This window comes from Erpetoichthys calabaricus, chromosome 14, assembly GCF_900747795.2.
Source record: "Erpetoichthys calabaricus chromosome 14, fErpCal1.3, whole genome shotgun sequence".
Classification (NCBI taxonomy): domain Eukaryota; kingdom Metazoa; phylum Chordata; class Cladistia; order Polypteriformes; family Polypteridae; genus Erpetoichthys; species Erpetoichthys calabaricus.
Window position 1 is genome coordinate 19,550,574 of NC_041407.2, and position 26,330 is coordinate 19,576,903.

At 39.6% G+C, this 26,330-nt stretch overlaps 1 protein-coding gene across 1 annotated transcript; it reads right to left on the reverse strand.

Annotated features, from left to right (window-relative positions):
* Window positions 1–954: 954 nt before the first annotated feature.
* Window positions 955–16,703, reverse strand: mfsd6l (major facilitator superfamily domain containing 6-like). Its single transcript, XM_028819221.2, has 2 exons — window positions 16,588–16,703; window positions 955–5,411 (listed from the first exon to the last, which is right to left on the reverse strand). The coding sequence occupies exon 2, from the start codon at window positions 5,385–5,387 to the stop codon at window positions 3,588–3,590; it is 1,800 nt and encodes a 599-aa protein (XP_028675054.1). The 5' UTR covers window positions 5,388–5,411; window positions 16,588–16,703; the 3' UTR covers window positions 955–3,587.
* Between the last annotated feature and the right edge of the window lie 9,627 nt (window positions 16,704–26,330).

Genomic DNA, 26,330 nt, shown 5'->3' on the forward strand with positions numbered 1-26,330 from the left:
CAACCTGGCTTTAATCAGCATTGAAAAAACATTTCTCACAGTTGATGTAAAAAATGAAGTAGTACAATTGTTAACAGAGCGGAGATCTAATTTGGGGAAACAAACTTAAATTAATATTAATTTGAATAAAGTGTTTGTTTAATATGCCTTTCTTTGTCAGTCGTATGCTTCTTTACCATTCATTTTGACAGCACCTCACTTTAGGGGGGCATTCAATCAAGGAGTTTGCCCTGGGCATCTTCTAGCCTCTGCACAAAACTGTTCAAGGGGGAGACTGATGATTGTCTGGGCATTCAATAAGGAATGGGTCTTGAAGACACTAAAAAGGGCAAGATTGAGGCACAACAAAATAAAGTTTAAGAAACTCTGGTATATAGTAATGGAACCTTGCAGTATTTACAGTGCTTTGGTGTCAAACACAGATAATGTAGTTTTTGGTTTTGTACTCCAATAGCATTCAGTTAGTGATGTAGAATGGGGAATTTATGCATTAGAGTAATGTGAACAATCACTGATTAGACTGTAATTACTTAAAGTATATGAATGGTACACTTTCATATTGACACGATGTCTTAACATTTTGACTGGCTTGACTGTACACAGTGATCCAGGGCCTTTTAATTTTGGTGTCTTTACCTTATTCGCTGACATGATTGTTCAATTTTGACAAATGCTTCAAAGGTTTTGAATGAAGTACTTTGATTTTCAGGGTGAAGCAAAGCATTGTGCTACAACACAAACTTTTTACAGACATGCATATACAGTTGGGAGAACTTAAAGAATATTTCAGGACATGTGCCAAAGTAATTGATAAAAAACTGTAACACTTCAGTCCTCTTCAAGAATTATTTCATGCTTGTTTTTTTTTTGTTTAAGACATACTTCTTCCAGTACGGAGTTGCAAGGACCTGAAATCTAGTGCAAGAGCATTAAGGAACAAACACCTAGACAGAGCGTCTGTCCACAACACGGTACAGTCACATGCACACGGCGTAATTCAAGACTAAGAGTTACTAAATTACCTAAAGAAAAAATAATTGCTTTTATTTTGCTTGTAATTATTTAATACATTTAAAAATAAATAATAATCTCTTAACACACAGTGTTGTTAATAAATTACTGGAGTTAAAAAGTCATATCAAATGATTATTTTCAGCAAGAAGTACTTTATCTGTTTAGCCGTCAAAGTTTGCCCCTCCCAATTGTGTTACAAGCTTCACCTAACTGCTATGGTCATAAAGCCCCTTGTATAATGTGCTCCAGAAGCTATGGAAAAATGGTTCTTTACATGTGATTTACATTTTTACATTCATGCAAAAAGACAGAAGAATCAGATTAAAATGGTCAACATGGAGGCAGAAAGAAGCTGAACATAAGTGATGAATGAAAATATTTGCACAAAACTGAATTTGCAGTGAAATTTAATGTTCCGATTCACAGAAAAATCGTGAAATAGATTTGTTTTTCACTTCCAGAGAAATTCATGCCATTCATACAAGAAGGGCATGTAGTTCCTGTCTCTAGTATTTTCATGCATTAATTCTGTATGCATCTGTTTATTATTATAGTATTTAAGTAAAGATATCTAGTAGAGAAAATAGGTGTGCATATTTTCAGCTAGAATAAGGGGTTGTCTTAATGTGTAATGAGATTTTCTTGTGAAGAAAATACATGTTGCATTTTACTCTGTTTTACTGTTTTTGTGTGGAAAATAAGCAGCATATCACATTTTAAAAAAATAAAAAGTACTGTACACCTTTGTGATGATGAATAAAACATTTTACTTGTGTGGTACAGAATGCATGATTTTACAAAGTTCCAGAAAAGAACACGTGTAAACACAGAAGGGTGAACGAGGAGTTGTATTTCAGGTTTTCCATTCCAAAACAAATCTTTAAAACCCCCAAAAAACATTTGCAGTTCGCATTTGCAAAATCGGCTGCACAACTGTACTCCAATCAAAACTTGCCTGTTTCACTTATCTCTGCTGAGCAGATAAAGCCCCTGGCAAAAGGAATCTGCAAAGTGCCCTGAGGTGCTTCTAAGGAGTGATGGTATCAGGATCTTTAGCCCCCTTTATGTGTGTCTACATGTAAATGAAGAGTGGGAGGATGTTCCCCTCAGGGTTTCAAGCATGTTAATATACAGGGTACGTCTTGGGGTTTCAAATGGTTTGACGTACATATAGAACATCTTCAAGTGGTGGGTATCTCTTGAGGTTTCAAGTTAGATGACATATGCTCAAGTGCATTATCTGTACAGAACATCGAAAGTGGCATGTTGTTATACATATAGAAAATCTTGGATTTTCCAACTGGTTGACATGCATATGGATTGTCTAAGAATGGCAAAGTATCCTTTAGGAGTAAGATGACATAAATTTAATTTTGAAAGTAGGAGTAAATTAAAGACTGAAAAGTTTCAAACAGAACAATGTACATGAGATAGGTAGAGCTGGAGACCAGGTATTGCTGGATTGTAAACAATTTGAATACAGTGATATTTGGGCAGTGACATTGGAGGAGACATAGTTTGACTTGGTTCAATTTTACTGAGGGTTCTTTATCTAGGCTTGAAGGTGGTCTTACTCAAGGATGCTGTAAGGGTCGAATATGAATGTGGAAATGTGATTTGGCTCAGTCACACACTTAATGGATAAACCGTGGTCTGGATGGGGATTGGCATGGAATAGGAAGTGAAATGCCAGGCTGGTAATTAGCTCAGGTGTACACTGCCACAAGAGGACTGGCTCAGGGGTGTAGGGATGGGCAGGACATAAATGGGAGAGGAGAAGTGGCTGATTTCACAAAGCTTTTGCCATTGGAGCATATTGCATATTGAAAAGGAGGTGGATGCTCTTCTGAAAGACATGATTGGGTAGCAAAATTACTTGGTTCAAGGAGAGCTGATTGAGTGAGAAGGCTTCAGAGACCAAAGCCCAAGGTTATCTGTCTCTGAAAGCTACCATGAGGATGAATTACTAGGCTGAATTTCCCATTAGCTAACTCGTACACTAAGTGGATTGTTTGGTGGGAGGAACTTGACTCAAGGAAACTTTTATAGAGTCTACATCTAAGGCGACATGTGAGAAGAGGTACCTTCTTTGCATGGAGTTCAAAGGCCAGAGCGTGACTTATCCCTGAGATACCCTGGAGATCAAAAACCAACCTCTTGTGTGATTTGGCTATGGGACACATTGAGGATTAAAGACCAAATCTCAATATGTTTGAGCTCTAGAGATAATGGATATTTAGTTTGAGATCCAGGAGAATAATTTAGCTAGGTTAATCCCTAGCTATTATCAGTCCTCATATAAGAACTTCTCTGTTATACTCGGGGTCATTTTGTAAAAGAAGATAACTGCCCATCTCATCAACTTCTGTTATTTCACTCCATAAAAAAAAAAGCACAAGACAAGCAGGCTTCTTTGCCTCTTATGGCTCCTGGACTACTACTTCTTAGGTGCTCCTGCACTCCATCTGGCCATAACACGTCCACTCATTCTTCACCCTGTATCCTTACTGGCTCTCATTTGCACCATTCACAGGGTGAAATTTTTGGTCAGTTAATTCATCAGCAAGTGAATGTCATCTTTCAATACCACCACGCTCATCCTTCATAGCCTTCACAAGCCAGTCTCTCTCCTGATCAGTATCAGAATCACTCCTTTCACTGTTGTCCATAGCCAAAAGCCGTGAATAATTCATCTTTTTCTTCTGTGGTAACCAAATCTGCAGAGAGGCAAAGATGGTGGTCCATAAGAGCAGAGTGACTGATACAGCTCTGTACAAGATGGACAGACTGAATCTACTGACAATAAAGCCACTGGCAAAGCTACCTACTGCAGCTCCTAGGCCTAGTGACAGCAGGTGGAAAACCCTCTGGATGGATCGCTCCATTCCAGGAGTAGCCAAGCTGTCACACTGTTTGCGTAGTGCCAACCAAAGGGTACCACTACTAAAGGCACTAAGGATCTGGATGGGCAACACAGCCCAGGGGGACCAGAGGAAGGAGTAGTAAAGACACTGGATGGACATGCATGCTAATCCAAGTGTGACCACACTGCTCTGTCCAAAGTATCGGAGTACTCTATCCCCAAAGAAGGACATGAAGAGCTCGGAGGCTAGAGCGATGGAGACTGACATACCCATGTATGACTGACTACTCCCTCTGTCTTGCATTTGCCAGAAAAGAAAATTCTCAATGTTGGCCCCAGCAGCACCCACCAGGAAGGCAGTGCTGGCATAAAGAAGGGCCCGTCCATCACCAGAGATAAGCTCGAGGGCTTTCAAGCCTTTACTGGACTGCTGCTGCTGCTGCTTTATGTAAGCTGGCAGGAAAGCCCCTACCAAGAGTGCTATGGTCATTAGGCCAGCGTACCCATAGAAGTGCACAGCACTTCGAGGCATACGACCACCTAGGAAGCATCCAAGACTGCTCACCAGAAAGCCCACACCACAGGCACTGCAAGCTGCCCCCACATGTCCCCACATCCAGCGCCTATTGTAACGGTCAGCTGCATCAACACAGTCCATATACTCATAGAGGCTATCATCCACCGTCCACTCCAATGGGGCAGTTGAAACCTCCCACAGTACTACCACTATGAGCACAAGGAAGAACATCTGGTGCTGGGCATCCAGGGCAAAGAAGCTTTGAAAATCTGTAAAAGCATATTTGCTATGGTTTTCACTATCCAGAGATCTCTGTGGTCTGTATATGACCGGTTGGAGATTTTGTTGGGAGTCTGAGTCATTACCAGGTGAGTTTTTTACTTCATAGTTTCCAGAGCTGAGTTCCTCTTTTAGCAGAGCTTTATTTCCATTCCCCTCAAGAAGAATGGTTGCCTTTTGGGTTGCCATATGGTGGGTGGCCATGTCGTCAAGGAGATGAGATACTAGTGTCAGTGTGATGACATCTGACGGCCGAGTCACTTGAATTTGTCTGTCAGCACTGAAGGTATTATCTTCATGAGCCTGTGGTCTGCTTGTAATGGAAAGGAGAGATGCCTGGGTCACACCACTTGCAGAAGCTTGCACAGGAGATGCCAACCTGCTACTGCAGTTTTTGGTCCATGCCTCCCTGTCAGCAGGAGGAACAAGGATAAGAAGAAGTCCGGAACCTATGGAGCACAGCAGTGAGCAGATAATAAGGACCCTTCTCTTTTCATAGTGGCCAGCCAAGTAGGAGAGTAGTGGTGCGCCCACCATATAGATGACTTGCTTTGTGCCCATGATGACACCTGTATGGGGAGCAGGCAGGCCAAGCTGTCGGAAATACAGAGTCAGAAATGGGAAGATGCATGCCTTAGCTGCAGAATGCACAAAGTAGAAAAGACTGGCCAGCACGGTTGCTTTGTGAACATCCCACTGCCTGGTCCTCTTCATGGCGCTGTCAGCAGGAGATCATCCCTGTGAGGGGAATGAGAAAAAAAGTAGGCCATTAGTGGCATGTACACACAAACCCTCAAAACAACAAGACGGCTAGAATCCTGTCTGTGGCTGGTATCTGCTTTTATGCCAGTTGATGCTTGCTTGGGCTTAAGCTCTGTGTGATCCTCTAATGAACTAAAGAAGATTAGAAAAAATAGATGGATGGATGGAAATCTGTGTCACAGCACACATTAATTCACCGTGTAGAGGCAGTAACCTGCCCCTTCTGCTTAACCTCTTCTTTTTCAATGTCCAAGTATCAGTGCCACCATTTATGGCCTCATCCCATTATAAACCCCACCTCAGATTTATACTGTGTTCACATGCTGTAGGTGTTTGCAAATGATTAGAACATCATTAGAGATGATCTTGTCTGAAGCGGTTTAATTTAAACCTCAAAACATTTGATTTGTACTTTGTTGTTAAGTGTTTGTTACCACCATGCAGAGATCAAAAGAGGTCCCTGAGGCCTTCAGAAAGAAGGTTATAGATGCCTATGAGTCTAGGAAGTAATTTAAAAAGATCTGCAAGCAATTGAAAATCAATCATTTCACTGTGAGGAAGATCATGTACAGTACAAGTGGAGATGATCTCAAACGACTGCCAACTTGTCCAGTCCAGGTCCCCAGAAAGTTCAGCCTGACAGCAGAACACAAGATGCTGAAAAGTGTGTAAGACACTGTAGATGTCAAATTCTACTGTAGACTCTTGCACTTTGAAAGAGGCTGCACAAAATAGATCTGCAAGGGAGGTGTGCCAGAAGGAAACCAGAAGGAACATCAGGACAAATATGTTATTTGGCCAGAGTACCAGAAGATGTGCTAGTGGAAACCAATGGCAAGATTTGATCAAAAGAATCTGATAAAGACTGTTAAGTGTAGAGGTGGAAATGTTCTTGTTTGGGACTGCTTTGCTGCACCAGGGCCTGGGCAGATCACCATCATAAAATCCATTATGAATTCTTCATTTTATCAGTTGGTGCTTTAGGATTATGTGAGCCCATCTATCGGAAGACTGAAGCTCAGTCAAAAATGAACCTTGCAAAATGACAATGGGCCTAAACATAATAGTAATACCACCACTGAAAGGCCGAAAAGAAAGAAAAGGAGGGTTCTGGAATGGCAAAGTCAAATCCCAGATTTGAATCCCATTGAGATTCTATTGTGGGAGTAGCGTGGGGATTTGAAATGGGCTGTGCATGCAAGACACCCCTCAATTATAACACAGCTGAAAGAATTCTGAATGAAGGAGTGGGGAAACTGGAAGTTACAGGAAACCCTACTTGCAGCTTTATTTTTTCTGCCAAAAGGGGGAAATACCAGCTTTTAGAGTCAAAGGTGGACTTCTGCAATTTCTTTCTTTGGAAGAAGATCTGTTTATTTTTGTTGAATAAGTTATTGTAAAGTCAATTTTTCATTTTTTTTTTTTTTTTTCCCCCCCAATGACGTCACCTTCGTTTATACATGCTGTTTAAAAGAAGATCATATATTTATACCAGGTCAGACTCTTTGGCACTGCTTGGTACTATAACTTGCCCACTCTCAACACAACCACACTCACCCAGTGTTTTCTGGTGCCATTCCCTTCCTAAGGCTATACCAGACTCATACCCTTGGCATCATACCCCCTCACTAGCAGCAACAGGACCTTCTAAGCAAGTAAAGAGAGAAGATGCTAGTAAGGCTAAAATTCTAAAAATAACACACACAATCAGATCATGCGGTGTTCACTGGATGTTCAAACTGTTCTTTTTACAGCCTCCAGTTAATCCAAAATGCGGATGCAAGAATTATTACAAGAACAAGAAAATACGAACACACAACTCCAGTTCTTAAATCCTTACACTGGCTCCTGGTTAAGTTTAGGGCAGATTTCAAAATCCTTCTTTTAACATATAAAGCATTAAATGGCTTGCTTGTCTGAACTTATCATGACTTACAAACCAGAGCGCACATTAAGATCTCAAGATGCTGGTCTGCTTATGGTTCCAAGGATTAATAAAATAACAGTGGGAGGTCGAGCTTTTAGTTACAGGGCCCCTAAACTGTGGAATGGTCTGCCTGCTACTATAAGAGATGCCCCTTCGGTCTCAGCTTTTAAATCCTGGCTGAAGACTCACTACTTCAGTTTAGCATATCCTGACTAGAGCTGCTGATTAACTGTACATACTGCATTTCTGTTGTTAGTCATTAGCACTAAAACATAAGTAACATGATAGTTAGAATTGGATACTAACCCTCACCTATTCTGTTTTTCTTCTCGGTACTCAAATGTGGCACTTGGTGCCACAGCCCACCTGCCAAGTTGTTTTGCCTGCCTAAGGTAAAGTCATCCCTGATGGAGTATCGCAGGAATCGTGAGAAAGAGGGGTCCTTTCATTGGATTGGCTGGCCCAACACTGTTTCGGCCATAGAGTGGCCAAATGGGGGAGGCAGCTTGATGGATGAGGTCTCCAGGAGTCTAAAATTATCCAAATCTTATTATGTGATATCATCTACTGTTAAATTCTGCTCCGTACTTCTAAAAAATTTTTATTTTTTATTGAGGATTTGTTCGGTGTATTGTATTGTATTGACCTCCTTCTTTTGACACCCACTGCACGCCCAACCTACCTGGAAAGGGGTCTCTCTTTGAACTGCCTTTCCCAAGGTTTCCTCCATTTTTCCCTACTAGGTTTTTTTGGGAGTTTTTCCTTGTCTTCTTAGAAAGTCAAGGCTGGGGGGCTGCCAAGAGGCAGGGCTTGTTAAAGCCCATTGCGGCACTTCCTGTGATTTTGGGCTATACAAAAATAAACTGTATTGTATTGTATTGTATTGTATCATGGTGGCAATGCTGTCATGAATGGACACTTTTATCCCATTGTCCATATCACAGAGCAGCATGCACTTCTCTGTATGTGTGTGTGTGTGTGTGAAAGTTAATGGGTGCCCATCTAGATTAGCAAGGGGCATGTGTCAAAAGTGGTAAGCCAATCTCTCCAGAACATGCATGGAGAGAGCGGATGCCAATAACGATGTACTCATCTAATTCTAATTCTGAAATCTATCCACTACCTGAGTTTTTTTAAGTATACTTTCTATTTTAAAATCTTCTTGATATTGATGTGTGTGCATTCAAAAGCATAAAATTTTAAATGAAGTCAAATATACATACTGGGCAAAGGAAGGAAAGATGGAAAATGCAGGTTAGCCACATGCTGTTGGACACCCCTGAGCTATCTGCACTGTAGAGATGAAAAAGGTAGCCATATTTAGAGGGAGAAAATGAAGGTGACGCTCCTAGCACCCTGGTTCCTCTTGCATATCCATATTAGAAACAAGTTACAAAAGCTGATTTCAAGAAGTCCCTTGGCATGTTCCATTTCACAGATAGGAGACAAATTTGGACGTCTTTGCAACACGTTTCACGGTCTTCACTAATTACATTTTTTTTTTTTATTTAAAATTATAAAATTGACTAACATAGTTCTAAAATATCTATTAGTGATGTGTAAACTTAACAAGAAAGACCTGTGAGCTAACACCCCTCCTCAGTGGTGAGATGCACTCTAAGGGGCTGCTGGAAGGGCACCGTTTATTAGGGGAGGCTCAGAACTTCCCAATATGTGGAACTGAAAACAAAGCTCCTCAGTTTAAGTAATTTCCTTTTCTGAGTAAAGTAACACTAATTTCTGTAGCTTATTCATTTTAGCTTTGAAAAATTAGGGCTATGGAAATGTTATATCCACTACCCCACCTGGTTACCTGATGTGGTACATTCTATGTAGCTGGCCAACAAGCATTTGCTGTGGAGTAAAGCAGAAGCCTCCCATGCTTGTTTTCTATGTTATCTACTTTGTATTAAGTTCAAATTGTAGAAAGGAAGTGTTTGGAGATCTCCTGCTGATTTTTTTTTTTTTTTGATACATCCAGCCATTTAGCCAGTCACATCCTCAACATGCCTCTTTTTAAATGTAGAGTCATCTGAGGCAAAAAGGAAAAGTCTATATGGACTCCACACAGCCAGTGAATAGACTGACTTCTGCAAAAGGAGTTATACAAGCCCATGGAGGACAGGAAGAGAACATACAAAACCCATGCACACAGTGAATGGGCTGATGAACAAACTCGGAAGCCCTATAAGCTTATGGGGTACATGGGGAGAATATGTAAAATTCTCAGATAGTGAATGGCATGAGGTCTGAACCCAGCAGCCATACAAGCTGATAAGGGCATGAGGAGAACATGCAAAATCCACACTCGGTGAAACATCTGACGCCTGAACCCTGGAATCATACACACCGATGAGGGATGGGTTGGGGGAAACATGCAAAATATTTGCAGATAGGGTCAGACCTGATCCCATTCACTAACAGTCCTACAAGCCAATGGAGGACATGGAAAAATATCCTGACAGACAGTGAATGGGCTGATGCATGAACGCAGAAGTCCTACAAGTTTATGGGGGACCTGGGCAGAACATAGAAAAGCCACACAGTGAGTGAATACACTGACATTTAAACCAGGGGTGCGGAAATCCAATGCCCGACTCGTCCGACACAGGTAAATTGACCATCGGACAAGCGTGTATTTTTGGTTTCAGTTGTCCGCGGACAAGTGCAGTTTTCTGGAGAAAAAAATATATGTGCTATGCAGGGCACATTTTACCACTACTTTCACATTTTAAACATTTGGGTACGTACTTTGTGCGGAAACAGTCTACTTAGGCATGTTCTTCATGTCTCAAATTGGTCTTCAATATTGTTTACAAAATGACGGCCGATTTTTCAAAGGGGAAGCGCTCTTATGGTCTTACATAAGTATTTTACCCTAATATTTACACGCTTGGAGATGCGGTCATTTTTTTCATGCCGATATTACGATGTAATCTGATGATTTTTCATTATAAATTGATAACTTTTATATATAACCAGTAATGGCACACTGCACGATAACATGCAGTGAATACACTTGACTTGAGCATTCATAGTTTTCATCCTCTTTCTCTGTACGTTTAGCATTCGTTTGCTCAGAGGTTGATGTGCTTGTGGCTTCCTGAGCAGCTCTTCTTTTCTCCACCCTAGCGGCCCGCTGCTTCTCTTCTTTCGTTGGCATCTTTTCGCGTTAAAACTGATTTAGTTTTTGTGTTGCAATTATTTAGTACGTTTTCTTTAATTTTTCACTTAAGCTGGCACTTAAGTCTTCAATCTGCCTCAAGAATGATTAGCGAAGGTGGTGGGGAATGAGAACGGCTCCCATACGCATGCGCCGCCCTGCTGCGCGGTGCCGAGAGTTGATTCAACAATAAAATAAAAATAAAGAGTAATACAAAGCATCACCCCAAAAGCGGATAGTAGACGTCATGTAGTATATGTGTACCAAATTTCAAGTCAAAAGGTGAAATGGTTTGTGAGCTACAGGTGATTTAAAATCTTGGACAGACAAACAAATAGCCACGGTAGCATATTATAGGAGAAGATTGATAAAATTCATTGTTTCTACATAAAAATGCAGTCATTTTACTTACAATACATGGGGTACATGTTTTCACCACATAACAAAGCTTGTTAGGCAGTTAATCTTTCCTGAAATTTGTGATTTCGTGTAGGTTGTGATATATTGAGGAGTTAAGAAATTTATTGCGTGACATAAATTTTGATGAGCTATCAATAGATCGTTTTTGATTAGCGAATATTTCATATAAAACAAGTTGGTTTCGCGCTGTCAGTTTATTAAAAATAAAGAAGAAAACATTCTAACGGTTTCCAAAGGTTATGAAATATCTATAAAAATCTTCACTGTAACTGTAGTATGTGAAACAGAACTAGTGTAGCTATAATGAAGGCATTGTTTATTAGTGAGTTAAAATGATAAGGGAATCTTTTATATAATGTTCTAGAGCAAGGTGGCAAAATACTACTCCCTGAAAGAACTTTTTTCAGTTTTAAAATGGAAGGCAGTTTTGGTATCAATAAAAGAGATCAGAAAAAATAAACTATTTTTCACTTTTGTTATTTGTTCATGGGCAAGTGAATTTAACTGGCGAACAAGTGGATTTTCTAAGTTTACTTGTCCGTGGACAAGTAGAAAAAAATTTGATTTCCACACCCCTGTAAACCCATCTGAGGAGACCTGTCCCAACAAGCTTTTGCCGCAAATTATTAAAAAATTTTGATCATGACAAAATGATGGCAAACAGTTGGGGGGAAAAAAGGGCAATTTGTTTCTAATTCAAAGGTAACTGTACACTCCAGATGTTGCTCAGTTCTCTCTTGAGTGTTATACTCTTGCGGTTAGGAACAGCTGTCACTCGGAAGTGATTGATATTTACTGGTTAATAAACTTCAGTTGCTCTAGATAAATTTGTTTCTAAAATATGTGTGCTACAGAGTGAAAGAAAATTTATAATCATTGGTGATTTAAAGATAAATGCGTGAACAACTAAGGGCTCATTTATACTTCACGCTCAGAATGCGTAGGCGCCCGCGTTATGGCTGCCACGCATTCTCAACGTTCATTTGATGCGTCATCTGAGCAGGTCCTCAGAAATCAACACGATGTGTGCACGAGTTGCAGTACCAGCAAAAAGACGGGGGGGGGGGGGGGGATGGGTGCAGTGTGCTAAAAATTGGACTGTGATGTCAGAGTCTCTCTGGTTACTATCTACATGTGACAGAAAGCCGCTTTGCGGATCCTACGAGATTGGTGTACACGCTTCGATGTTTGATGAATGGTTCGAAGTGGGGAAGCAAAATGCCGACATACATCTGCATTCATGGTGCTTTTATATTCAAGCGTTGCATATTCCTGATCATAATGACACGATTCATTTTAAAAGTCTCAAATACCGTCTTCTGTGCCATCTTTTTTTCTAGGGCTTCCTCTGGTACTGACAGCAGTGGCAAACAGCAATAGATCGCCACACTGAGCACATTTAATATATGATATTTCAACTCTCTGCACATTTAGAATCCTTAAATTTATACTTTATCACTTTCATGATGAAATGCATTGAAGTATGTATGTTACATTTTACAGATAAATTGGTAATTTTGTTTAAATAATGAATACTGTTAATAATGACACACATGGGGGTGACACAGTGGCGGAGCGTTAGCGCTGCTGTCTTGCAGGGAGTCATGTCGCTGATATTCCCTGCCTGGAGTTTACATGTTTTCCTGCTGGGTTTCCACAGTGTGCACCGGTTTCCTTCCAAAAATATCCAGATTTGGTTACCCTAAAATGATGCCAGTGTGTATGTGTGTGCTTATATTCACCTTGCGATGAGCTGATGCCTCGTCCAGGGATTGTTTCAGCCTCGTGCCCAATACTAGCTGAAATGGACAAATCCTTGGACTGATGGATTTAATCATTAAACATCCTTTTCAGAGATATTACGGTAAGGTGTCATCGGAGTTTAATGGGTGTTCCAGGCAATTCACAACACAGCGAAGCTGAACCTGTTCTCCCCGTGATAATATCTTGCACTGCCACCTGGTGGATTCCTCCAGATATACGTAAAGTATGCGCACAAGTATAAGCAGTACAACGCTTGCGTAGCAGGAGTGTCCTCTGCAGCATGCGTCCAATCGCGTGAAGTATAAATCCGGCTTAAGCAGGGCCATTTCTAACCTAGTTGGTGTCCCAGGCAAGAAACTCTCTCCAGTACACCCCCCCCTTATTTCACACAACCATACGGACATACCCACAAAATATACAACTAACACAGTTTAATAACTTTTTTAATTAAAAATAAATATAAATGTAATAAAAATATAATAACAATAGAACACTTTGCATATAAATTGTGAATGTAACAAAGCATACAAAACATATATAGAACAGTAAAATAACAAAATACAACCACTTTGAATGTACACAACTTATTTAACAGACTCTACAAACATTATATAGAAAAAGGAATTACAACAAATAATATTTGAAGCAAGTCGTTGATAAATGGAGGGACTTAACAATGCAAATAAGTCTTTTTAAAATCAGACACGCTTTGACATTCTTGCAGCAAAACTATTTATAACATCATTATGGAAGATTCCTGGACTGAAGCGGCAGTCACTCAGCTTGTGGTGCCGCAGTTAGAACCTTAGAACATTAGAACACTCTAGATGAGAACAGGCCATTCAGCCCAGCAAAGCTCGTTAGTCTCATCCACTTATTTCTTCCAAAATAACATCAAGTCGAGTTTTGAAAGTCCCTAAAGTCCTACTGTCCACCACACTATTTGGTAGCTTATTCCAAGTGTCTGTCGTTCTTTGCATAAAGAAAAACTTCCTAATGTTTGTGCAAAATTTACCCTTCACAAGTTTCCAACTGTGTCTCAGTGTTCTTGATGAACTCATTTTAAAATAAGTCAAACCACTGTACTAATTCCCTTAATAATTTTAAACATTTTAATCATGTCACCTCTTAATCTTCTTTTGCTTAAACTGTAAAAGTTCAGCTCTTTTAATCTTTCCTCATAATTCAACCCCTGTAGCCCTGGAATCGGCCTATTCGCTCTTGTCTGGACCTTTTCTAATGCTGCTATGTTCTTTTTGTAGCATGGAGACCAAAACTGCACACAGTACTCAAGATGGGGCCTCACCAGTGTGTTATAAAGGTTGAGCAGAACCTCTTGTGACTTGTACTCCACACACCGTGCTATATAACCTGACATTCTGTTAGCCTTCTTAATGGCTTCTGAACACTGTCGGGAAGTCGATAGCTTAGAGTCCACTATGATTCCTAAATCCTTCTCATAAGGTGTACTCTTGATTTTCCGACCACCCATTGTGTATTCATCCATCCATCCATCCATCCATTTTCCAACCCGCTGAATCCGAACACAGGGTCACGGGGGTCTGCTGGAGCCAATCCCAGCCAACACAGGGCACAAGGCAGGGAACCAATCCTGGGCAGGGTGCCAACCCACCGCAAATTGTGTATTCAAACCTAACATTTTTACTTCCGATGTGTAATACTTTACATTTACTGACATTAAATTTCATCTGCCACAAATCTGCCCAAGCCTGTGTGCTATCCAAGTCCTTCTGTAATGATATAACAGATTTGAAATTATCTGCTAATCCACTTATGTTTGGTATCATCTGCAAACTTAACCAGCTTGTTACTTATATTCCTATCTAAATTTTATATATATATATATATATATATATATATATATATATATATAAATTAAAAATAGCAGCGGCCCTAGCACTGACCCCTGTGGAATAGCACTCTTAACATCTGCCAATTCTGATGGTGCGAGGCTCGCACCATCACCCTCTGCTTCCTGTGTCTGAGCCAAGTTGCAGCAGAGGAGGAGGAGGGAACAGGGACCCAGCTTCTGTAGATAGATACTTTATTAATCCCAAGGGGAAATTCACATAAATGTGTCCTTCTGACAGGTTGTGTGTCACATGGGAAGACCAGTGGGTGAGTCCTGACTTCTGGTCCTGGCAGTAGCTAACTGCCAAACTTAAAGCAGCTGTGCCACACTGTCACACATAGGGCACAGAGGTAATGAGGAGGCCGCATGTCACACTAGATATGTGGTATGTGGCCTGCTCTAGTGTATGCAACAGTATGCCGATTGTTCTGTGCAGACGTTACAGGCGCTGCTGGGGCGCACAATATAAACGTTTGTTTGTGTTCAGGTCCGGTCAAATTTTTCTCAACAAAATAATGATAGGAATCTCTACAACTGGCTGCACTAATGCGCCTATAGACTCCTTGCCTGGACAGCCTATACCCAGAGATGGCCCTGAAAGCGATGGAAAACGTCAGGGAGCTTTATTTCAGAGCACCGAAAGAAAACCCATTAAGCGTAAACGGAGAATATCCAATCATGATATATACTAAAATTAAATTTTTAGACCATCACATGCCACAAACTCACCGTATTGTTGAATATAATTGAAATTTGTATATAATGTTTCATTTGAACTCGTACATTTTGCTCTGGTATGTTTTTTGTAATGTTTGCTTTAATCGAAAGCAAATAAGAGTGACTTTTTCTATGCATGCAGTGCTATGAAATGGCACCTCGTGAATCCGGTCCGTTTGTGCGTTATCTCTGTGGCTGACCAAGTATTCTATTTTCCCTCGCACAGTCGCACAGGTTGGATTGATTGCAGATTTCAAATCGGCACTGTGTGAGTGTTACGTGTTCCAAGATCTGCTGTCCCGTCCTGCATGCTGAAAGGAACGGCACCTGCTGACCTTCAGCTGGATTATGTGGCCTTAACATTAAGATGTGCGCCTTCCCGGAGGAGAGGAAAAGAGCGGATGGGTTACTGATCTCATGCAACCCTCGGCTCCTTCCCGGTGCTCGATGCGGGTAGAATATGGCTGCGGGCAGTGAGGTGATTTCCCTAATTTGCGCGCACACGCCAGTTTTATACCCTCAGCCAGTGCCATGATTTCCCTAATTTAAGCAAATACGCCAGTTTTTTAGTCTATATATAGCGTTATGGATCAGCTATTTTATTTTCAAACTAAAATCGTCAAACGGAGCCCACTCCACATTTCACCTAAAAATTATCCAACATCCTAAATCTTGATTGTTAGGCATTTAATGAGAGAAAATGTGACACCCACTTCATTCAAACAGTCACGAAGTCGAACATCCCGTAACACTCTCAAACAAATTGTTCGCTTAACGTGTACGCCTCATCTTTGATTTATTTGAATCTAATACGAGCTCACATCTGACAATATAAAGCTCTTTCAAAGAAGTATGAAATATCTTTTACAGCTTCAAATCGCGTTGACTTGAAGGTAAAACTATTCGTGACATCAGATTTAGTTCATAATCTTCTCCCAGGATGTTGTACCCGGGTAGAAATGATCATATTTTTTTATCGATGTCAATTCAGAAAAGAAACCTTCCGCTTCCGCATTTCCCTTAAAACGCACTTTCTTGCCCAATAAGCTGGAAGACGAATTTACTTGTTAAATTTATTTCTCTAAATATTGTAAAGTAGAGTCGTGGGCAAAAATCTGCCCCGTGAAAACAGTGTCTTTGCTTTCAGCTAACCCGCTATAGAATGCAGTTGTCACCTGTCTGGCAGGTTTCGCCGCTACAATCTGTAACGTATTGCCCCACCTTTCTTAATGTACTTGTTACCTTTGCCTATAGCTTTTAAAGACTGTACCTGTCATGAGTAACTCACCTCTCAAATGGCTTGATACGAATCGGGGACACTGGTGCCTGCTACACACCTTCAGTACCGGGCTTCACCGTGCACACCTGTTTCATGTGACTTCACCTGTGAAAGCAGCGCTCCTCTGGTGTAGCGACACGTCACGCACTTCCTGATAGACGAGTTTATAACGCAAACAAAGACCGCCTATCGCAGCGGGCGTTCATTGGCAGTCGGACTTCTGTTTTCTCAGGTAGTCCAAGAGACTGACTGTTAGGGCCCGCTGCTGATAAACCCCGCGGCAGTAGATGATGGCAAACTATTTTTTTTGTCATGCCATTTTAATATTGTGTTTGTACAGTTGTTCTATGTTTTGTTTTGTTTTTTTTCCACGACGACGCGAGCGCAAGAAAACGCCAGTAAAGATTCCTGGGAGAAACTGTGTTACTGATGATCCTTTAGCGCGTCCCAGCTTTGCAAAACATGGACAATTTCTCATGTACTTAAATCGTAAAAGCTGTCTCATTAGCAGGCGTCAGTCGATTGCTGTTTATAATTCCTTTGCACCTAAATGCCTGGCTGCTTCTTGCGGTGAACCACTGACCGGTATGTGGTTTTGTTTTTAGTCACGCGTTCATCGATATGGTTTCCCACGTACTTTCAACAAACAGATATTTTCTATTAATTGTTTTAAGTGAACACAAGGTAGGAACCATTTGGGCCATTTGCTTAGTTTTGTTTTGTGATACGAAATCCAGAGACAGAGGTTATAAAGTACCGATTAATAAATTGGAATTGGAAGTTATATCTTAATCGGATTTTTAAATGCTGCGGTGGGTTGGCACCCTGCCCAGGATTGGTTCCCTGCCTTGTGCCCTGTGTTGGCTGGGATTGGCTCCAGCAGACCCCCGTGACCCTGTGTTCGGATTCAGCGGGTTGGAAAATGGATGGATGGATGGATTTTTAAATGATGGGGTTTCAGTTGTACTCTTAAAATGATTGGTTCCTTAATGGCATATTACTGGGCTGCGTGGGTACTCATAGAACCATTTCTTGACAGAGCCAGCTAAATCTGGCAAGGGATCTTTGCGAATTGGTTCCTAATTTGTGGAAAAAATAAAAATATTTAAGGTCTAGTAGGTAGAATACAAACATATCAAGAAAATCTGAATTTGGCCTGTGCAGATTTTACACAGCGAGAGTGCTTTGAAAGCAACAAACCTATTGATATTTTACTAATCTGTTATAATGAATTCATTATCTTACTTGTTACAGATCTAAACAAATGAAAGTTCCTTCTGGAAACCAAAAAGGGTTTCCCAAAGGCATCACTCTGAAGATCCACTTTATTTGTAACAATGAGTGATAAGACTGAATAAGATGCAACAGGTTGTGCTACATGGGGGGGGGGGGCATAAATCCTCACTGTTTTCTCAATTGCGACACATTAAAATAAATTGTGCAGTCTTCATGACAGTAATCATTCATATCTTCATGGAGGATTGCCATTATTTCCCTGCTAAACAAGGTATTGGGGCCATCAAAAAAATTCTTGTACTCATTTTAAACCAGCTTGTTGCTCCCACGTTTTTGGTGTATTAAGTATGGCATCAGGGAGGGTAAAGATCATTCCTCTTGAAATTCTGTGGAGATATTTGTCAAAATGAATAAAGTTATATTGAATATAGTTATAACTGCAAGCAATTTATGTATGATAAGTATGCTTATATAAAAAACTTAACCAACTTAATACTGTGCTAATAAGGAGAAGGAAGTGTGGCTGGTCTTTGGTTTGATATAAAAAAAGTATAAATGAAATACAATGTGGTGTCTTTCTTAATTTTCTAAATGTTTGTATAACATTCATAACCAAATCTACAATTGAGTGAAATAACTTAACGTGATGCCTATTTGAATTCAAGCTTCAGTGACCACTGTTTTTCAATGTAAATGATGCAGAGTATAATTTTAATAATTTAATTGGACTTGATAATCTTTTTAAATGTGCACTGAACAGGTTCATTAACGACAGCCATTACTGACATCAGCCGTTGCACAACAATAGAGTTGCATACACTGTAGAAAATCTGTGATTTTACAGTAAATTATTGGCTACTATTTGAATTACTTTCACAGTATTGAACTGTATTATTACTGTATATTACAACAAAAATAGCAATGTACAGTGACTTGACAGTAAACTGGGCCACAAAATTATGATATACTGCTGCTATTAAATTACAGTAAGTCTTTGACTTTTTATACTTTGTCTCCAAGGGGAAATTAAGATTTTATAGACGCTCCAAAAAAATAAAATAAATATGATAAAAACAAAGAACAACCTCTCCCGCACAAAAAAAATTTGTGTTAACAGTAATGGTAGTTCAATTTAGTAGTTAGTAATTTACTGTAAATTTACTAAAATGGTTTAAGTTAAAGTCCATAAAAAACATAAATGATTAGCAAAGCAGTTACCAATTATTTGGCTGTCAGATACAGAGACCACCATTGATATCCATTGACACAATTTTAACGTTTAGTAGACTGTATATTTTCTAGTGGAAAAGGAAAAGTTGCTTTTGTGATGTAGGATGTGCTACACTCTTAATAAGAGTGCCTACTGGGCAGACGGTGTGGTGTAGTGGTTATGACTTTGGACCTCAAACCTTGAGGGTGTGGGTTCAAATCCTGCTACTGACACTGTGTGACCCTGAGCAAGTCACTTGACCTGTTTCAAAAGAAATCCAACCAATTGTACCATAATGTTGTAAGTCATCTTGGATGAGGGTGTGAGCCAAATAAGTTAATATAAATGGTTAGTTAATGGCACTTTATGGTTCTTTACTTGATTGTGTGGTTCCTCTTAGAACAATTGCTTGACAAAGCACCATTTCATTCTGGGAAGGTATGGATTTGATTCTTTGTGCTTTGAACAACTTCCTAATATGTATAAGAAACCTGAGATCTTTATTGTATGGTTGTGTCCCTTTAAAGTCATTGGAATTTCACAGGTCTTTTACCATCTATTCATGGCTATTTACTGTATAAAGCCTGTTATGGATCTAAATAAATAAAGGTTCTTTCTGAAAACCTCACGTGAATGAGTCCTTAGGTTCATCTATGGCATCACTCTGTAGAACCAGTCTGGCCCCTTTCTTTTTAAGAGTGTACAGGCTTACCACTTTATTGAAATACAAACTACATAAATCAGCTTCCATAACCACAAAAAAACAAAAAAAAAACACTTCAGCACACATAGAAAAATGAGTTTGCTAGCCATCTTGAAGTTTTTGTTTCTCATAGTGGTGTAGGAGTCATTGGGAACCATTTACAGTTGCTGCAAAGGGGGCGTTCCTTATGCAAATATACAGACTTTATGCAAATTTAGTCTTCTCTGCCATTGTGGATTTAAGCAGCAGTACAACAATTATTAATAAAAAATAGTCCTGAACATTGAAACAGTTAATTAATTCTGATAGGGAAAACACATTAAATGTCAGTGTATGTGCATTTATCTATTGAATTAAACTGTATTAACCATTTGTTATTTTACAGTTTTTTGACAGTCAAAATATACAGTTAATGTAATGTATTTCTACAAGATTTTACTTCAGTGTATTTACCTATTTCCCTTAAATTGTACATAAAGTTGAGTTTTGAAGGTCTCTGCAGGTCCTGTCAGTTCTCACTACTTGGTCACTAATTCCTTGTGTCTCTGGTTCTTTGTGTGAATGAAAACTGTCTAATATTTCTATGATATGAAGCAAGTCTCCATCAGTGTCCCCTAGCCATTATTATTTTTTTCTTCTCAAAAATAATAATAAAACAACACTCCTGTATAGAAGAAAACTGAACGGAACTTTATTTCCTTTATTGTATTCTACTGCTGGGCAAAGAGTACAGAGATTGTTGGGAACTGAAGGTCTCCGCACTGCAGTTGCTAACAGAACATATATGTTGACATCATCAATAACAAAGCCTCATTAAAGTTTTGCCATTATAGCCACGTTAACATGTCAAGCGAGATCGCAAAACTCACACGAGGAACTTACTTGACCTTCGGAGCTTACGTTCCACGGCTCATTGTTTGACACAGAGATATAAATGTTGCGACACTTGCGGGTTCAGATTAAATAAGAAACCCGTTTAAACCGCGCCCTATAATCTGCTTTTGCTGTCCCGATGGGAAATATGCGCGTCTATCCACATTATCTTTATTTGTGACTCCTATACATAAAAATCCGACAAGGGAAAGCTGACAAAGAAAACGTAAGGAATCCTTTCCTTTTAACAGAGTCAACGGATATCGCCACATTTTTCTTGGGTGGACATTTTGCAAACTTTTTTTTTCTTCAAATTGAACAGATTTAGTGCAGTGTTTGTGTAAACTAAGTCATGAAAGACTTACTTGATTTCTTTTGCACACTCTTTAAAATAACTGTTCCAAAATTGCATTTTACTGGGCTGTGTAGTTCAATGTAGAACAATTGCATGATCAAGAACCATTTCAATCTGGAAAGGGTTCTTTGCAGATGAAACTTTTTTTTTGTCTCTTTAAGAGGGTTCCCATATGTGGACAATATAGAAACCTTTAATATATAGTACACTGCTTATGGTTAGTGGAAGCTAGGTTAAGAAGTGAGGTGATGATTAGAGAGCAGCAGTATGGTTTCATGCCAGGAAAGAGCACCACAGATGCAATATTTGCTCTGAGGTTGTTCATGGAGAAATATAGAGAAGCCCAGAAGGAGTTGCATTGTGTCTTTGTGGACCTGGAGAAAGCATAAGACAGGGTGCCTCAAGAGGAGTTGTGGTATTGTATGAGGAAGTCGGGAGTGGCAGAGAAGTACATAAGAGTTGTACAGGATATGTACAAGGGAAGTGTGACAGTGGTAAGAACTGAAGTAGGACTGATGGATGCATTCAACGTGGAGGTGGGATTACATCAAGGATCGGCTCTGAGCCCTTTCTTATTTGCAATGGTGATGGACAGGTTGAGAGACGAGATTAGACAGGAGTCCCCAAGAACTATTATGTTTGCTGTAGGGAGCAGGTTGAGGAGACCATGGAGAGGTGGAGGTTTGCTCTAGAGAGGAGAGGAATGAAGGTCAGTAAGAACAAGACAGAATACATGTGTGTAAATGAGAGGGAGGTCAGTGGAATGGTGAGGATGCAGGGAGTAGAGTTGGTGAAGGTGGATGAGTTTAAATACTTGGGATTAACAATTCAGAGTAATGGGGATTGTGGAAGAGGTGAAAAAGAGTGCAGGCAGGGTGTGTGTGTGTGTGTGAACGTCACTTTACCGGTGCTCCCTTCTCTAGAGCGCATTCCCATAAAGCCTGCTTCTCAGATTGTTTTATTTTTGAGGTGCCTTTTTCACCTCCATTCTGATTTTATACTTCCCTTGCGCTTCCACTGTCATCGCCTCACCAAAGTCAAAACAACCAATCAGATTGCTCTGTGAGAATGGACACATAGGTCTCAGTGTTTTATTATATACTATAGTAGATATTGTTGTTTTTGAATTGCTATTGGTCTATACTTGTATACTGTCATCTTAAAGTGGCATCCATTCCATGTATTCTGTAGGTGGTACTGCAAGAAGCAGGACCACCCTGACATTACCACTCCTGAGACGTCTCCTGTCTATTTAAGCCGGGAAAATATGGAGCTCAGGAGCAGTGCATTGGGTTTGGAGGAGTTTTTTGTGAGTATTTGCTTATGTCATTTGGATATCCGGTTATGTCATTTCTTCTGCTCTGTTCTTGTATTATGTTTTCAGGAATCGTGTATGGAGACTTGTTCACCTTAAGCACATTTCATGACTTCTAGTTTTGGGGTTTATCAGATTTTCCGCCCGCACTTGCTGATCTCATCACTGGACCATGTCAGTTTACACAAAAGTAAATCACTGGGCATGTTGTATTTAGTGAATGCATGTCAACTTTCTAGCACAATCTTAGTTAACCTTTTTTGTGGCAGCCAATAGCGGGATGCCCAATGGAGCTGGTGCTGTATGAAGAGTGAACAGTTAATGGCAACTGGTGCCAGAATCTCCGCCATTTTCTTTTTCTGGCAATCAGGCTTCCCTTCTGTTTTGTGAGGTCCTAAACATCTGTGTTCCTTATTCTTCATCCCTGCTTTTTATGCATTGTACTTCTGGATGAGCATTCATTGGTTGTTCAATTTTGCAGACAGAGACCTGATTTCATTTTAAATGTGTCTCTGAGTTTGTCACACTACATGACTGTCTTCATGGGAACATGCTGTCCACTACCGCTGACTATGTGAGAGTAAATAAATGAAAGCTATGACTGAGAATCAATGGAAAAGTTGCATGATATGACATGGCCTTTAGGGAAGTGCCTTTTTGACAACTCCTTTCTGCTCTTCTCAGCACCTTTTTTATTAATTCTTGTTTGTTATAATTGTTATAGTTATTTCATTCATAAAGAGTTTGTGTTGCAGGGTCACCATTAAGGCGAATCGGGCATTTGCCTAGGGCACAGATCATTGGGGGGGTTATGCTGCACAGGTTAGCTACTGAACAGTCAGTTGGAGCACTAATAAGCTTGGTCTTGGGCGCAAAATAACCTAGCACTGGCACTACTCGCAAGGTGAGGTTTTTGAACGGTTCCTCCCATATATGTAGGAGGCATTTTTTGAACATTTAAGTGTAATTGTGAACTTTTATCCCATGTCTCCATTTTAGGGCCTGATAAGTCTGAAGCCTACTGCGGTAGTTGGGAGTACCTGGACTGGGTTAGCCTCATCTGAGCTGGCTAGTGAGGATGCAGGCCTGCTTTAATAGCTTCTAATGGAGGCCTTACACCTTTACATAATATTTAAAAACTCCATCCCAGAATATTGGAAGAAATGCCAGTTGATTGCAATTCATAGTCGCACATACTGAGCCACGTTGGACTTCATTAATTAATTTGAAAAGCACGCCATTGTAATGTAGGAGGAATCCTTAGTTGCCAGGAACCCCTAAACATACAGTGACATGAGAAGAACATGCAAACCACACACTGAGGCTCTAAAAGTCTCCAAAACGGTGGGGCAACAGCATTAACCACTAAGCCACTGTTGTCATCTTTGTTATGGACATGAAAAAATAAACTTTTATCTTTCACATTTATGTTTATTAGCAACATTTGCTTAGAAATGGACATGATGAAAGATCAAAACAGTGAATTAAAAAACTCATAAAAACAATTGTTCATTCACTATCTCAAAAGACAGTGTGTTACACCTTCAATTAATATGTTACATATTTACAATTTACATGCTATGAAAAAAACTATCATTATGTACATATTTAAATTCAATAAATTACTCTAAATATAATATCTGATTTTGTTATTAACACATACAGGAGGCTTGGTGTACATTGCTCAATTTTTCATTAAATATATGTACACAGTACAATTCATACTAATTAGTGTGAAAAATTGTATTCGTCACATTAATTTTGTTCCTCTCGGTCATTTCAGTATAATTGACTTCAAACCAGATGACTGCAAATACATACATTAAATAATTCATTAGTCTTCTATCGAATTTTCTGGTAAACATTATCCCTAAAAATCGCTTCCTGTGCAAAGTAAATGGAAACCTTACAGAAATATTGTGCAGGCACAGAGGGGAGGCAGTTGTTGAACTCGGCTACAAAAAAAAAATTCCACCTACAGAAGAGTTAAGACATTTGTTATGTCTGTGCAGATAACATGTTCCAGAGTAGGCAAAATGGGCTAGTAACTAAAACCCAGAGCTGCTAACAAGCCACGTCAATCCCACTATTAACACCATTTGTACTTGGGCCTGCCTGTGCACGTTCCATACAGTATTTCTGCAAGATACAAATGAATGTAAAATAAATTTTGATAATGTTCACTAAAAGGGCACAAAATTAAATTAGGAATTATTCATAACATCAAATTTATGAAAAGCATGCTGAATATGTTTTCCTAGAGATTCTCTGGGCCAGTTTGGGCCTTTAAATCCTTCTTAGCACTTGGTTGCCAAATAGAAGAAAGTTTATGAGCCTTGGTTAGTCTTTCTGATACTGTTTGTTGTGTCATCATCTTAATGTTTTTCATCTAATTATCACAGTCTGCTGCCCTTGAAAACATGCAAGCACACTGTAGCACTGAGGTAGCAGAAAGAATAAAAAAGGTCCACAATATTCTGTCAGCTTATTGTGGCAACTATAACAGAAAGCTATTAATATGTTACCATAAAATAAAATACCTTGATTGGCCCAGACACTGTTTACAGGGACCTTAGGACCCCAAGAATGGGTCTTTGTAGAAAATAATTGTTGGAAATATGAATAGCAATACTACTAATACAAAATGATTTTTTTTATTTATTTACTAGATTCATTTACCCAGGATGGTCTACAAAAATGTAAAGAATATGAAAATTTAGAGAGCTTGGCAAAACGGCAACACTAGTAGTCAACCATTAGTAAAGTATGGAATTGACATCCTAAAGTGAGCATCAGGACAAGATTGACTGCTTTGCTCTAAAGGTATGTGACCTGTAAAACACAAGACTTTGTGATATTTCAGGAGAAAATAAAAAAGGACGACAACTTAAGCTGTTAACACCAAAGTCAAGTCAGTTTCGAGTGAGGCAACATTGGCAGCAAAGTCATCTGAAAAAAACCTGATGGAGAACCTCCCCAAAAATGGAGGAAAACCTTATTCACCAGTCTCTTTTCAAGCATAGTGCTCTCTTTAGGGCTCACAATGACAAAGTAAAATATTTGCACCTACTGTATAATCAGTGGTCTGGCAGGCATGAAAAATAGTAAAAGAGATCATGATGGCTAGGAATAGAAAAGATGAGGGCTGTCATGCCCAAGACTGCCAGTAGTGGGAAACAGAGCAGTTAAAGGCCATAACTGGGATTATGTTGTATTGTGGTGAGGCGTGTATTTTTCGTTATACATATAAATATAGAGTGCTGTAGAATGCCCAGATGGAGCCAGGCCGTCTTTCAGCCTTGGAACTGCTATAGATTTATTTTTTCCAGTATTGACACCAGCTGAAGATTGTCTATACCTACTGTATAACCACTCAACAGAATGAATGTCTCAAAACGCAGCAAAAAGGTCCTAACTCCAATCTGTTGTCCTTTCCCTAACTGTATAAGAATGTTTTTTAAGAAGCAGACCCTAAGCTTTGGTGGTTCCATCTTAAATACCATTGGCAAAATAATGTCAATGCCAGTGAAGCATGTGAGGCTGTTGTACTAAGCAACACTGTGCTACTTTGATATACACTGTCCATTGCTATTCACTTCCACTAGGAATCGTTTAATTTTCAACTCTTTTGTAAGTTTCATTTTCAATTCACTATTTGTAAACCCTGTTCAACTAAATTTCAGAATGAAAAAGTCCTAAATGCTTTTTTTTGTCTTTTTTTTTTTTATATATACTTGGCTGTGAAGGCAGAGATGTCAACGAAATTTTGTTGTATAATGACAATAAAGCTCTCCAAATGTAGATAAACCTTGTTGTTACTATAGCACCCGAAAAATCACTTGGTGACATAATTGTCAGTTGCATGAAGATTTGAGAGTGTTGAGTAAGAGGGTAAGATGCACATGTTCAATTTATAGCAAAAAAAAAAAATAGTTGCGCTCCAAAGCAGTGGTGCACCTTCCATGGACACTAGGTGTCCATCAGGTGATGCATGAAGAAGATATGCATCCCAGAGCAATGGAGAAATTTATTGATCCAGAATGAGGTTTCATGTGGGTCT